The sequence below is a fragment of the Trachinotus anak genome, unplaced genomic scaffold (assembly GCF_046630095.1).
Source record: "Trachinotus anak isolate AG129_WGS33_773 ecotype Australia unplaced genomic scaffold, CSIRO_AGI_Tana_v1 ptg000025l, whole genome shotgun sequence".
NCBI classification, from domain to species: Eukaryota; Metazoa; Chordata; class Actinopteri; order Carangiformes; family Carangidae; genus Trachinotus; species Trachinotus anak.
In genome coordinates this window covers 8934067-8947189 of record NW_027273876.1, presented here as the reverse complement: position 1 = coordinate 8947189, position 13123 = coordinate 8934067, and the positions used below count along the sequence as shown (strand labels likewise).

Below are 13123 nucleotides of genomic sequence, written 5' to 3'. Positions count from 1 at the left end.
CTGTTTTAGATCTTAAGTACATTCCTTGGCATCCCGCTCTCCCGCTCAGGCTGGCCTCTTCCCCTGGCCAACACATTTTTGAAGCTGTAGAGCTTAACAGGAGAGCAAGAGGCAGCCATTTGAAAAGACCCTGAAGCTGGTCTCAAATTACTTTTAGTGAGATAACACTCTAATCAAACCAATTCTTCCAATGTTGTGATGCCAGCAAAACCTTCACCTTAAGTTGGAGTTTAAAAAACCTTTTTTTTTTTTTTTTTTTTTAATTTTTTCCTTAGAAAGTAGTTTCCTGCATTACTTTACAGAGTGGAGGCGTCTGAGGTTAATGTAATTACAGTCTCTGATGGTTGTACAAATTGCAGGCTGGTAGTGTGACACACGCTCCCCTTAAGTGTTCTGTGGTTGGCTCTAATGCCTTGTTTTATCCATGCTCATTAAGACGACCTTGGCCAGGTATGTTTGGTTATCGCCACGACCTTCTAGCTGCATCTCCATATTTCACATACACCACAAGAGACCTTCCTGACTTCGGGGAAAAATATCCGCTAGCTCGAAAATGGGTAATATTTAAACCAGAGAAAATGTTTTAGAAATAAGTACTGCAGCTGTTAGTAAGTGATGTCTCTGCCCAGTTGTTAAATCCAGCTTTTGTGGCACATTTATGTTACCCTGGAGATCCGGGCCGACATGATAGCCCCTTTCCCTCATCTCTGAGCGGCCTTTAAAAGCTCGGCCCTCCCTTCTGTTTCCAGTACAGTTGGCCTCCCTCCAGCTCCCTTAGAAGAAGTGGATGAATTCCTAGATGTCTGATAAGCTTCAGCAGAACATCATTCTTAATGGAGGAGAGAAGAAGAGGAGGCAGATGCTATCAGCGCCGCTGAATCGCCTTGCAGTCAGATCAAACATCCTAAAAGTGCAGGGAATGCTCAATCATGTTGCGAGGTTGTTGTGCATTTATCTTCTCTGTTGGTTTAATTGAACTTGGTTCTAAATGAATCCAACTGGCCGTTTTGATGCAAACAAAACATCATTAGCATTGTGAAAATCCCAGTTGCTTTGTAGCTTTTTCCCCCCACTCATTTTCATTTGAAATGAAAAGCCTTAAATGAGGTCTTTTCATCCTTGTAGTTTTTTTTTTTCCTCCACTCAAGGCACTTTGTGACACCATTAATCACTTACCTCTGTTTGTTTGTCCTCTTTCTTTCTGCTGTTTATCGAGCCAGAGACTGACACAGATTCCCCATACCCCCCATCATGAGTGAAGGTCTTGTTTGTCCCTGTGTGTTTGGGTGTAAAACAGCAGGACCTTCAGGATCGGGGGAGTAAAATATATCTCGCAACACTAGCGTAGCGTGCCAGAGGTGTCTTGATGGAGATGGAGTCATACTGGGCTAATGAAGCTCCAAACCTCAGCTATCGATCCACCTCACAACGGTGCTTTACAGAGATAACTGAGGAGGAGAGCAGTGTGTGGCATCACGCGCGCTCTGATCTGTGTGACATCTAATTCTGTGTAATGAACCCTGTGCACCAGAGAGCATGATGGGGGGCTTTCTATGGTAATGACAGGGATAGCATGGCCGGGGCGGCTTTTGAAAAGCTTTGAAACACTGCCGGGTAGCTCACAGGGCTTTCCTGACAACAACAAATGTATTACTAGAACAAACGCCTCTGTACTTGAAACAAAATCACTTTTCAAAATTGTATATATGCTAAATTTTAGTCAGTACATTAAGCACGGTATTTCTGTTTCTCTTTATTGTGACTCTGCTACTCTTCTACAAGTAGTAACCATTGCTTGCTTCTACTCTGTTGCTGCTCCAGAGGTGTCTAGCTTTTCCTTATCTGTCTTTTAGGGTCTGAACACAGAGTCACATTAGCCCTCCATCCAATTAAATTCCCCCATGCATAGCACTATAAAAGGATGTGATGTCGTAGTTGGGTAAGAAACATCTACTGAGCAGAACAATCACAAACTGCAAACAGTGTATCAGAGCAATAATGTGGTTTGTTAGTCTAGTAGTGTGACATTGTACTAAACAGGGTGAAGACACACATCTATAATAATGACTTTTATTTTCAAACGCAGTGCATGAGTTTTCCAATTGGCCAACAGAGGCTGAAGAAAGGTTAACTACAACCCATGAGTCGGCTCAAGCCAGCCGGAGTGGGCACCAAGACATGAATCCTTGAATTCATGTTGCATTTGGCTTTGGCTGTATTCAGACTGATATAGCACTTCATCAAAGAAACGCAAAGGGCTGCAAATTGTAAATGGACATGTAGAGCTTTATCAACTACTCAAAGCACTTCACACTACATTCAGCCATTCATTCATACAGCACTTTTTTCGAAACATACAGAGCTTTTTCTGTCACTCGCACACTGAAGATAGATCGGCTGCAATTTGGGGGTCAGTATCTTGCCCAACGACACTGTGACATGTGAACTGGAGGAGTCGGCAATCAAACTACCGATCTGCCTGTTAGAGGACAGCCCGCTCTACCTCCTGAGCCACAATGTTACTACAGGTAGTGGTGAGAAGATGAAGTACGATCCAGGAACAGTCACACCTCTGAAGGCTAATCAGACATCAAAACAAGGATTTAACAACTGTGGAAATTATCACGTTAACAATCATGGTCTCCTCTATCTGGACAATCGTGAAGTAAATATTCCCATGTGCATTTGAACACATCTGATCAACTTATATTTCTTTACAATAAAAGTTGAATCAGGCTTAGTTTTATTGCCAGACGATCCACCGTTTTCTGCAGCGGCACCCTTAATGTAGTGCTTTTACTGAAATGAACGAGTAGACTTTGGTTATTGAAACAGTACTTACGCTGGTCAGAACACAGCTTTAAAACTTCTTTCATCAGTTTTTTGGTCAGTTCGTGGCGTTGCAACAAGCTGTAAACACAACACTGACATATTATCTCTTTATAAAGTTGATATCACAAACCTGTTAGCAAACAGCTTCCTGTTTCCACACTGAGCAGACTCAGCCTTCCTCTGGAGTCACATCTGACCACCACGAATGTAGATCCAATATTACAATATTGACTTTTAGCTCTGGTTTTGGTCTCCATCAATTCCCCCACTATGTTCGGACAGCTAGTTGCCATTGTCTGCCTGCGGCTTGGTGCTGTGTAGGAGTCAGCTGATGAAAACAGCTGCCTGCTGCATCTGGAAACTTTTGACGCTTTTGACTCAATCAAAACTGTAAAGATGTGGGCCAGAGAAGCAAGGGGAACTGTGAAGTTGATATTTCTCTGTGGGTTGGTCACCCCAGGCCATCCCTTTTACATTACACAGTGATTCCATCAATTGTTAATCTAAACATATTGATAAGAGCAGCTTTAAGGTTGGATGGTATTTAGCTTGTAATGCCCTAAACGTAAGACTTGTGGTTGTACAAATAAATTTGACTAAGATCTGATGAAATTATGTGCGATGTCAGTTGCCATAATTACTCTTTTCTCTGAGGTGGTGATGGTTTAAATTCCCTCTGTCATTCCTGAGTAATAGGAAGTGTCAAACAAAACCTTCATGACACAGTACTTTGAACACTCCCCCTTATCCCTGCAGAATTAAAATAGACCTGGGAAAAAAAGCTTTTTCTTTTTCCATGACCACCTCTGCTGCTGGTGTAAATGAAAATGCCCTTCCCAAAATAGATCATTTTTACCCTTCAGATGTCCACTTTTATTTTAAGCCTGGTGACACCATGCCATCCATCACACCCAGCTTTTCAGATGTGAGCAGCCCTGGGGGAATCACTGATACAATGCAGGGGAAAGTGTGATAGCGTGCTGCTGCTGTGTAGTTTAGGACCTATGGTTAGATTACCACTAATTTCATCTCAGAGTAGCATTTAGACATTTTCTTTGTGTGACTAAGTGGAAGTCATTCCTCTTTTTAGGGTAAACATTGAAAATGGATGCCCTGCCTTTCCAACTCTTACCTCAAATTACCACTTGACATGGCCAAGCATCGCTCCGCATTATTGTCTGCCAGGAAAATGCATTTCTGAATGCTTTATTGGATGTTTTGGCTGGGTGGAAATTGTACGAAGTGTACCCATGGCTTTGATCATCTTGACCTGGAAATGTGATAGTCACCCCACTTCACAAGGCTTTCTGACACCTGGGAAACTGGAGCTGGTATTCTTGATACATGACCTGCACCGCAGCACTAAAGACTTAACTTCTCCTGTTTCGTAGTCGGCACAGACTACTGTTGGGAACTGGAATTTCACATGGCTAAGACTGAGGCTTTTTTCCCCCCCACAAGCCACTGGAGTCACAACATTTGGAGCCCTGTGGAAAAAATGGCCTGTATGATTTTTATGAACGAGATTCCTGCAGCATTACTTTGACCTCAAAAACAGAGACACACAAAAAGGTTTATAAAGTGGATTGATTTGGGAAAAAAAAAATTCTGTGTGTCAAAGCTGATTATTTTTGACAGATGTTTATGAATGTGTACACTGAATGACAGATATAGAGTTAAGGTTCCATGATTCATCAGTTAGATCTTTGTTACTGTTGTATTTCATTATTTAGATTCATTTTTTGGGTTAGTTTACAGGGTTTTCTGCATTTTTGTCCACCAGAACATCGTAAAGATTAATACACTTTTATGGAATGAAACATTAACCCTTATGAAGTTACTAACTCAATTGATCACAAGACTAAATGTCAGAATCAGCGTGGCTTTCCATCTCAGCAGTTCAGTTTTCTGGCACAATGCCAGATTTCCATTGATGCTAGGTTTTAAAGATTGTTGTGTAATTTTATGATGCATGCTTTTCATCTGTGTTGCTTTATTTTAGCATGTTGAAACCATTCTGTCTGAGTGTAATATGTTTTCCCTTGGATTGGATGCAGTACGTTTTCTAGATCCATAAGTAATCAAATCAAAGGGACTTCAGTGATCAAATAATAATTGTCTGTAATAGTATTTTAGTATTACATGGACATAATTTATTCAGAAATCAGTTAATGTATTTCAGCGCTGAGTTCTGGGTGATTTAATGTGATGACACTGGCTCTGTGAATTACACAGAGCCAGTGTGTGATTAGAGAAGCTGTGGCATGGCTTTTAAAGTTCACCACCCCTCAGGATATTTGATCGAGCCGCCGGCCTTTGATCAGTGTTAACATTACGGTAACCATGACAGTTTATTTTCAACTACCAAAAAAAGACCATTTGTGTCAGAAAACAATCTCCCCTTCCTCTGACACGTTGGCACACCGCAAAAGAAAAATGTCAGGGTCACTGATGGGCCATTAGCCCAGAGTGAGTTCCTTCTGTGCTCCCGGACCCATTGAAAACACCTTTTTAGTCTTCAACAGATGGTACGGTGACACAGCAACTACAGGCACTGACCTGGGCCTTAACTTAAAGACCTTTCCAAAAAACCACAGGACATACAGTACCACAGAGGAGCAACAATGTCTGCCCAGAGAGTGAATGACGCCATGAATGTGTAATAAAGAATTCACCTGCTTAGCATAGCTGTATTGTAATGCCTTGTACATTTGACTGACTACAGAGTCACCCTCTATTCATCGGTATCATACCCTTTTCTTTTTCATGGAGGTCGCTCCTCCGTTGCTGCAAATGTCATAGTGCTTTAATGAGAACTGCACTGTAGCCCACAATGGAAGCTTTTCAGCCAGATTAAATGTATCACTGTGCTGAAACTTTCCTCCCCCCTTTGCCCCTATTGTGACACAGTGGTTTTACAGAGCAGCTTGTTGCTGAAAAACAAGGTTAAGAAGATCAGTATCAAAGGAGGAGTGTTTTTGTGTGGCTTGCAGGAGAGTCTCGCTTCAGGTTTCCACCTGAAACACAAAGGTGTTTTCTTACCTGATTTGTATTCATTCACACAATGAGTGGACCTGCCTCTCTTGTTTCCAAGTAAGGAGAGTCCAGACGAGACTTTTGTTCGCCCTATCATCGGATACGTGCATGTTGCTTCCTCCAGTACGAAGCCTGGAGCCCAGCCACAGGCTTTGTCCTGGATGGATTTTTTCCTGCCCTTTTTCCTCCTCTTTGTTGCTCTGTGTATGTTCTAAGAAAACATTTCAGATAAATGTTTGAGCTCTACCGCTGCTTTTTTTTAAAACTCCTGTATTATTCCAGTAATACCAACCTTTGTCATCCTCAAATTGCTTTGTCAGGATCCAAAACCCACAAATTAGCTAGTTTAAAGTGTTTCCGTCCATAAGGGTCTGTAGTTCAGTCCATCCTGGCCCATGTTGTGTTGTCAAAACACAGATAATGCAGCCTGTACCACAGCACTGTATTAATTAGTTTGATTTAGTTGATGTCAGTCAAACTGCTGAAAACCTGATGTAAGTAAAAATTATTGTCTTGTTTTTAGGGTTTTTTCCTGACTGTGTCCCCGGAGTCGATCCTCAAGGTGGCGAAGCACGCTTCAGATAACAACAAAATCTTCTGCATGAACCTCTCAGCACCTTTCATCAGCCAGTTCTTTAAAGAGCCCTTGATGACGATCATGCCTTATGTTGACATCTTGTTTGGCAACGAGACGGTAAGTGAAACAACACATTTGGACATTTGCTAATCCAGTCTTCTAATTAAGGTGTACAACTTGTATTTATGTCAACAAAAAGAGGTCATATTTCCAGTCGCCTTTCCCCGTTTGTTTTTGAGGTTATTTCGTAGGATATCTCAAAAACCTGAATTCAGACATTACAAGTTTAAACATGGTGGGATTTTTTTGCCATGCTTATATTCCCCTCAGCCTCAGATGCACTTAGTATTTAGTGCTATTTCGCAAATGTTAGCGTGCTGACAAGCTAAACTTAGACGGTGAACACGGTGAACATTACACCTGCTAAATATCAGCTTGATAGCATTGTCATTAGCATGCTGACATTGGCATTTAGCTGAGAGCACTGCTGAGCATATGTGTAGGTACTGCCTGTAAGATTCCTTGACTTGTGTCCAAACATGCTGTCTTTTTTTATCCCCCACTTTCCCTCCTCTGTGTGTGTGTTTGTGTGGTTTTTTAAAAATTCTTTATGGCTTTCCTATCATTTTCCAAAGCGTAGTCTATTTGATGAAAAATATGAACGGCCATATAGATAATGCTACTGAAACATGATTTATTTAAATGGCTGTGAATCAATGGTCGTGAATTTAGTTTGAACTTCAACACAATTCATCCTCATCCAAGTCCTAGTATTCTCTGTCAGGATTAAGCTTCTCCGTAAAGTAAGACTGAATATTTGTACTAAGATTTCAAATTCAAAGGACTGTGCAGTGTTGGTGAAGTATGGTCTCTGTCTGAGCGCTTTATACTGCACTGTTTCATTCCACTCATTGCTCTTGTTTCTCCTCACTATCAATTTAACTTCTCACTTGTCACTGCAACATAAAGAGATGAATAAGAATTAGCCCAGTAATCATTCATCTCAATCGCATCACCATTTCATGCCGGTTAATCTATTGATTTCTGTCGGCTCTGTGGAAGTGAGTAGCTGGTTGGAGGTCAAGCTGTGGTCACAGACCGTGGTGCTGTTGGGAAGTATCCTCTAACAGGCCAGCTGAGCTTGAGTCGGAGGCACCGCCTGGACAAACTGCACCTTCAGAGGGGGGGGTGGGGGGGGGGGGGGGGGGGGGGGGGGGGGTGAAGGGTGTAGGGTGTAGGGTGTATGTTCATTGGACTGAACTCGCTTCCCCACTGCTAAAGCTACTAAACAGAGCTCTGTCTTTGGGTAGAGATGGGGTCCCCAGACCAGGACAGATCTGGAAGAAACTGCTCAGCATTCGAGGATTTATTGCTGTTGCTGACTTCAGCTTTTTCCTCTTTTCTTTCCTCTCCCAATATAAAACCCCCCTTTTACATACGCACCTCTCTCTCACTCCCTAATTGCTGTGAGGAACGATTCTGTCTCCTAAACCAGGGTGTACATTTTGCAAGCGTTATGTATTTTCGGGTGGGTGGTACTGTAACTGTTTGCGTAAGAAGTTTGCTCACACCTCCAGTCATTACAGTTTAATGACTCTGGATAATTGCAATGTATGTTTGTTGAAGGAGATTATCTTTTGGAGACTCTGTCAGGGCTTGCTCTCCGGAATTGAACCGGGCTAAGTCCGCCAAAATAAGAGATTCACTGGGAAACAGAGCAGATATTCACCACTCAGCCGCCTCAAGCAGTGAGGTCTTCCAGGGTCTGTATAGGACTAATGCCTGTCCAGAGTGTTTTGACTCCTTTTGGCCTTCCTCTGTGTTGGCTGCTGGGAAGAGGGAGTGGGGAATGACTGCTCATACAGTCAAGCCCCAGACCTCCCATTGTGCACAAGCCAGACAAGGTTGGCGGTCATGCAGTGGTGCATGGTGAGTGACAGGCAACAGGGCTGCCTCGCCCACGCTTGCCCCCTCCAGCCCCCCCGGCCTTCCTTTCGCCCCAACTTCCACCCCCCAAAGTGATGGATCGGCCTCAGCCCGTGATGCTTTCATAACAAGTCAGTGACAGTCAGGATCATGCAGACTGACTCCTATAGCCTTGCAGAATGTGCCATAAGGGAAGGCTAATGTGTCTGCCTGTCTCTTCCTTCCTCTCCCACACTTTCTGAGTCACGATACAGAGCTGCACACACTTGGGGAAATATGTTTAAAGCAGCTGTAAAATCTCATGTTTTGAAAGCGACCGATAATGATTTTGGGCAGGATTGAAGTTTTTGAGAGTGGAGTGCTGGATTATTTGTCATGACTGGGATCTTATTTCAGTCAGATCACAATTCACTTTTGATCATTTGAAATTCCATAACAACAACACCACAGACTCCAAGAAATGTCAATAGCCGCTGTTTCTCCTCTTGTTTTTGCCTGCTTCAGATGTTGAAATGTGTCTGTGTCTCTGACTGAGTCTACTCTGGGTTATTCTGCTGTAACTCGATCCTGCTGGTACTTGTTTGAAACCTGGCATCAGCAGGCCCTGCCTGGCCTATCAGCAGCTTTGCACTTATATAACAGTCTCCCATCCATCCTGTAATTACTGCCTTTTTGGGGCATAGTGTAGTGTCTGTCTGGAGGTGGAGGGGGGTGTGTGGAGAGGCTAGCGACGTCGCTTCTGCGTTGCCAGGGCCTCTGAGATGGTGCCGACGGAGGCACACAGACATCAGACGCTACTTCACTTAATTGGCAAACATGTCGTGTGATAACCTGGGAACAGCACAGGCCTAATTGAGTCCTCCTGTGCTGTCCTCCTCTGACTACCTGACATGGAACCCTGGGCATTACATTTCTCTCCATTTAATGGCTGCAGTTAATTAGGCCCGAATGAGGGAATCATTACTGCTGGAAAAACCACATGCCAGTGGATTCGCCGATAAAATTAGCCACAATTTGCTTTTGCTATTTGAGCATAAGAGATAAACCACACAATGGGGGGGAAAGGATTGGACCATTACTGGCGGATTTGTATTGTGGAATTTTAGACATATCATAGACAAATGGAACAATTAATCAAGACTGAATTAATCACCCTGACTGATGTTTTTCTAAGCCAGGATTCATGGCTTTCTCAATTTAGATCATTTCATGTGCTTGGGCTCTTTTTTTTTTATCTGCGCAAATGGTTTAAAAATGTGCTTCCTTAATAAAACGGTACCACAGATGAGGAGCTTAGTTTTTCTTGCCCCACAGCCAATACCCAACAACCTCCTCGCTCCTCTGCCATTAACATTATATACCACCCCCATACAGGAGCTCCACATGTCTTCCATTGCTGTCCAATGCGTTCTGCAGCTCCACACTCAGAGGGAGCTTATTTATATGGGTCCCAGCCCCGTCTTCCAAACGAGAGACAGCCATTGTAATTGAATACTCAATAGGTGAGCCATTTAACAAAAGTGGAAATGGCATTCGGCTATGTATTAATGTGCTTTGCTGAGGCAAAAGGAGCCATCATCATTTCAATGTTCAAGCTGTTTTAAAAGAGCATTTAGCCTGCCATCTCTCCGGGCCATGAGAGCAAAATGACACGGATTTCTTCCTCCTCTGTACTTTGTGTGAATGTTCCTCGCCTAATATTTTGTATGGTTATCTCACTTATTTTCCCATCCATCCCTCAGCACCTCTCCATGATCTAGGTGGAAGGATACAAGCAGCTCTACAGAAGGTTATTGTCATGAAAAGCCCCTCAGGCGTTTTGGCTCTCAGCCCTGTTTTTCTACATCTGCATGCAGTGTGTGTATGTGTGCATGTGTGTGTGTGCAGGGTGGCGGGGGCTCTAATGATTTTTCCAGGACAGGCTGTACAAGTATATATATATATATGTGTGTGTCTGTGTGTTTGTGTGGATGGAAAAACAGGCAGGCGGAGGAGATACATGGGCATTATGGCGTCATTTCTTAACATCTCTCCAGATTCGTCATTTGGCTTTGTTTGTTTGATAGACTGCTTGGAAGCCTTATCTCTGTGGTGAGGCCCCTGGCTGTTTATCGCCTCTGTGACGTGTGCGGGACTGTGGAAGTGCGTGAAGTGCGTGCTCTTTGCTGCCAGTATGTGTGGGTGATGGCAAGTTCACTAAAGACCCCTTAGGGTATGAGGGGTGTTCTCACAAAAAAAAAAAAAAAAAAAAAAAAAAAGGAGATAGAATTTCCCCTTGACAGCTCACCCACAGCGGACTCGAGATGTGCTTCTCAACTGTAGCTTGGGGAAAATATCCTGTCTCACTGCCTAAAACAAAGAGATGTGAGAGCTAGATTAGCGTATTACTGAAACAGCTTTCCTTTTAGGCTCTTCTCTCTCTCCTCCTGTCAGAGCTGTCTGCAGAGAACTGGGAAGAACATGAGACATTAACCTCCATGTGTTTATTCACAAGGCCCCACAGGCCAACTGGGAGGATGAACACAGAACCATCTCTAAAGCCGGCGAAGCGGAACAATCACAATGTGTCATTGGAGGAAAAGACATGAAGTATTAGCTGCTGCTCTCCTTTGTGTCTTTCACAACTGAATTTTAATTGAATGTGCTATTTCTGTGATGAGTCACATGCCTTCCGTTCAGCGCCAGAGTACTTTGACCTTCAGTGTGGCGTACAGTCAGTGAGTTGTATGATGAGTCATAGCGCACATTAGCTGTGATGATTTGCTAAATGCACAAACTGCCTTGTTTTATTTTTGTTTCTTTTATTTATTTTTATTCATTGTTTAATACGAGATCAGTGGTTCCCAACCCTGGGATCAGGACAATCCAAAGTGCAGTATGATTAAAAGGACTGAAAAGAAGAGAAGAAAAGAACCTTTCAGCTGCTTAACTTATTGATTTTATTCTCTAATCACTCATGAGTTGAACAAGCAGCAACTCATGGACATATGCAGCCACTGGCAAGGGGTCATATGTGACTGGGCCGCAACACTGAATAAGTGGGGTTGTGTCCAACCATTTCTGAAACTTTTCAAGACTAATGGTCTGACATTGACACCCACGTCACTCCATGATTGGCCAGCTGTGTGCAGATGTGAGCCAGGGATTGAACTCTTTTTTTTTCTGCAATTGTTACACAACTGTTTTTGCAGCACTTTTCATGTGAACAACCTAGTGCAAGACTATGAATGTCTTTCTTGAGTGACTGCCTGAAAATGGTTGCTATTATCCCTGTATTCAGGGAAAATATTGCATCATCTCCCTCTCTACGACGAGCAGCTTTTCATACCGCCTCAGCATGTGGCAGTTTGGAGCAGGTACAGACACTTTTGATGAACGTGGTTGAGGAGAACATCTTAATAACTAGTTCTGAGTCAATATGCCCTCAGAACCCAGGACCCTCTTGCAATGAGGAGATAGTGCTGACCACTGTGTTGGCCTTCAATTTTAATTCACAAAATATAAACGAAACTGCTACTACAACTAAAATGACAAAAATACAACTGGGTGTTAGAGTTCAATAAAATAAGGACCACGGCAGCAAGAGATGACAATTAGGGCTTAAAACAAACTTTTAAAATATACTAAAATGTATTATCCATTATAACTTCATTATAACTCAGCTTATATAGGCTGGAAATGTTTTTACAGGATAACAAGTAAACATGCCTGATGAAAGGAACAGGAAAATACAACAGCTGCTTTGCTGAAAAAAAAGTTAGTTTTTTGTTGTTTTTTTTTTTTGACAAGTTGACCCACATTCTTGCAACCTACTTACAAATGACCCATTATCCACTTTTAGGCCGCAACCCACCAGTTGGGAAACACTGAATTACATCATCATCATGCAATCCGATGAGAGTGAGTGGAAGAAGTCTCCAAGAACAGCTCTTGGCTGGGCGGCAATTTTGGCATAGTGTCCATAATCAGAGGTGCAAGTCACACAGTCCACCAGACCATAAATGTTTCCCCATACACAATCACAACAAAATCATAAGTGTGTTTTTCTGAGCATCACAAGCACTCCAAAATGACTATTTGCATTGAAAATTACAATTTTATCCAGAAGGTGTGTTGTGTCATTTAGTTATTTTTGTGCAGTTCATTAGTGCTGGAGCTACCAGGACATCTGCCGGCTCAGTCCAAGAACAACTCTCATGCTCATGCATCAGAAGAAGCCTGAAAATCTGTTTTGACCTATGTGCCCAGTAATACGCTTATGTTGGAGTGAACAGCTCGTCACCTTTGGAACCATACATACTTCCTGGTTTATGTCCGGGCTAAAACAGTTGATATGTTTGACGTACAGCTGTAGCACAAGGGCGAAAAGCCAAGTCAGCAAACTGACTCACTAATATCAGTTATGCAGCAATATTTACCTAACATTTCCTGTAATGTTAGCTAACATTTGTCAGAGGAAAATAGTGTTATTTCTTCTCTAAGGATTTACACAGTCTCCTTTTAAAGGGCCACCAGTGTAAAGGGTGGGAACCACCACTCCATCGCAAAAAGTGTCGCTACAAGATACTGAAACTGCTACAATTAAACCATTACCCTTTTCCTGCCTGTGTTCAGGCAGAGAGAGGATTCAGCACAGAGGAAGAATGATCTCTTCAACATTCCTCTGTTTTTCCTGGCCTGTCTGTTTGCGAGTCATGGTACTTTGGGAGCCAGCATGGCTCCACCAGAGGAGTCCGACTAACCACTGTAATT

At 42.8% G+C, this 13123-nt stretch overlaps 1 protein-coding gene across 3 annotated transcripts in view; it reads left to right on the top strand.

Annotated features, from left to right (window-relative positions):
- LOC139608237 (adenosine kinase-like) overlaps nucleotides 1–13123 on the top strand; it is a 101142-nt gene that overhangs the window by 64577 nt on the left and 23442 nt on the right. For all 3 annotated transcript variants that reach the window (XM_071461742.1, XM_071461744.1, XM_071461743.1), the window contains exon 7: nucleotides 6392–6562. In XM_071461742.1, the coding sequence (XP_071317843.1) occupies nucleotides 6392–6562 (171 nt within the window). The remainder of the gene's footprint in view (nucleotides 1–6391; nucleotides 6563–13123) is intronic.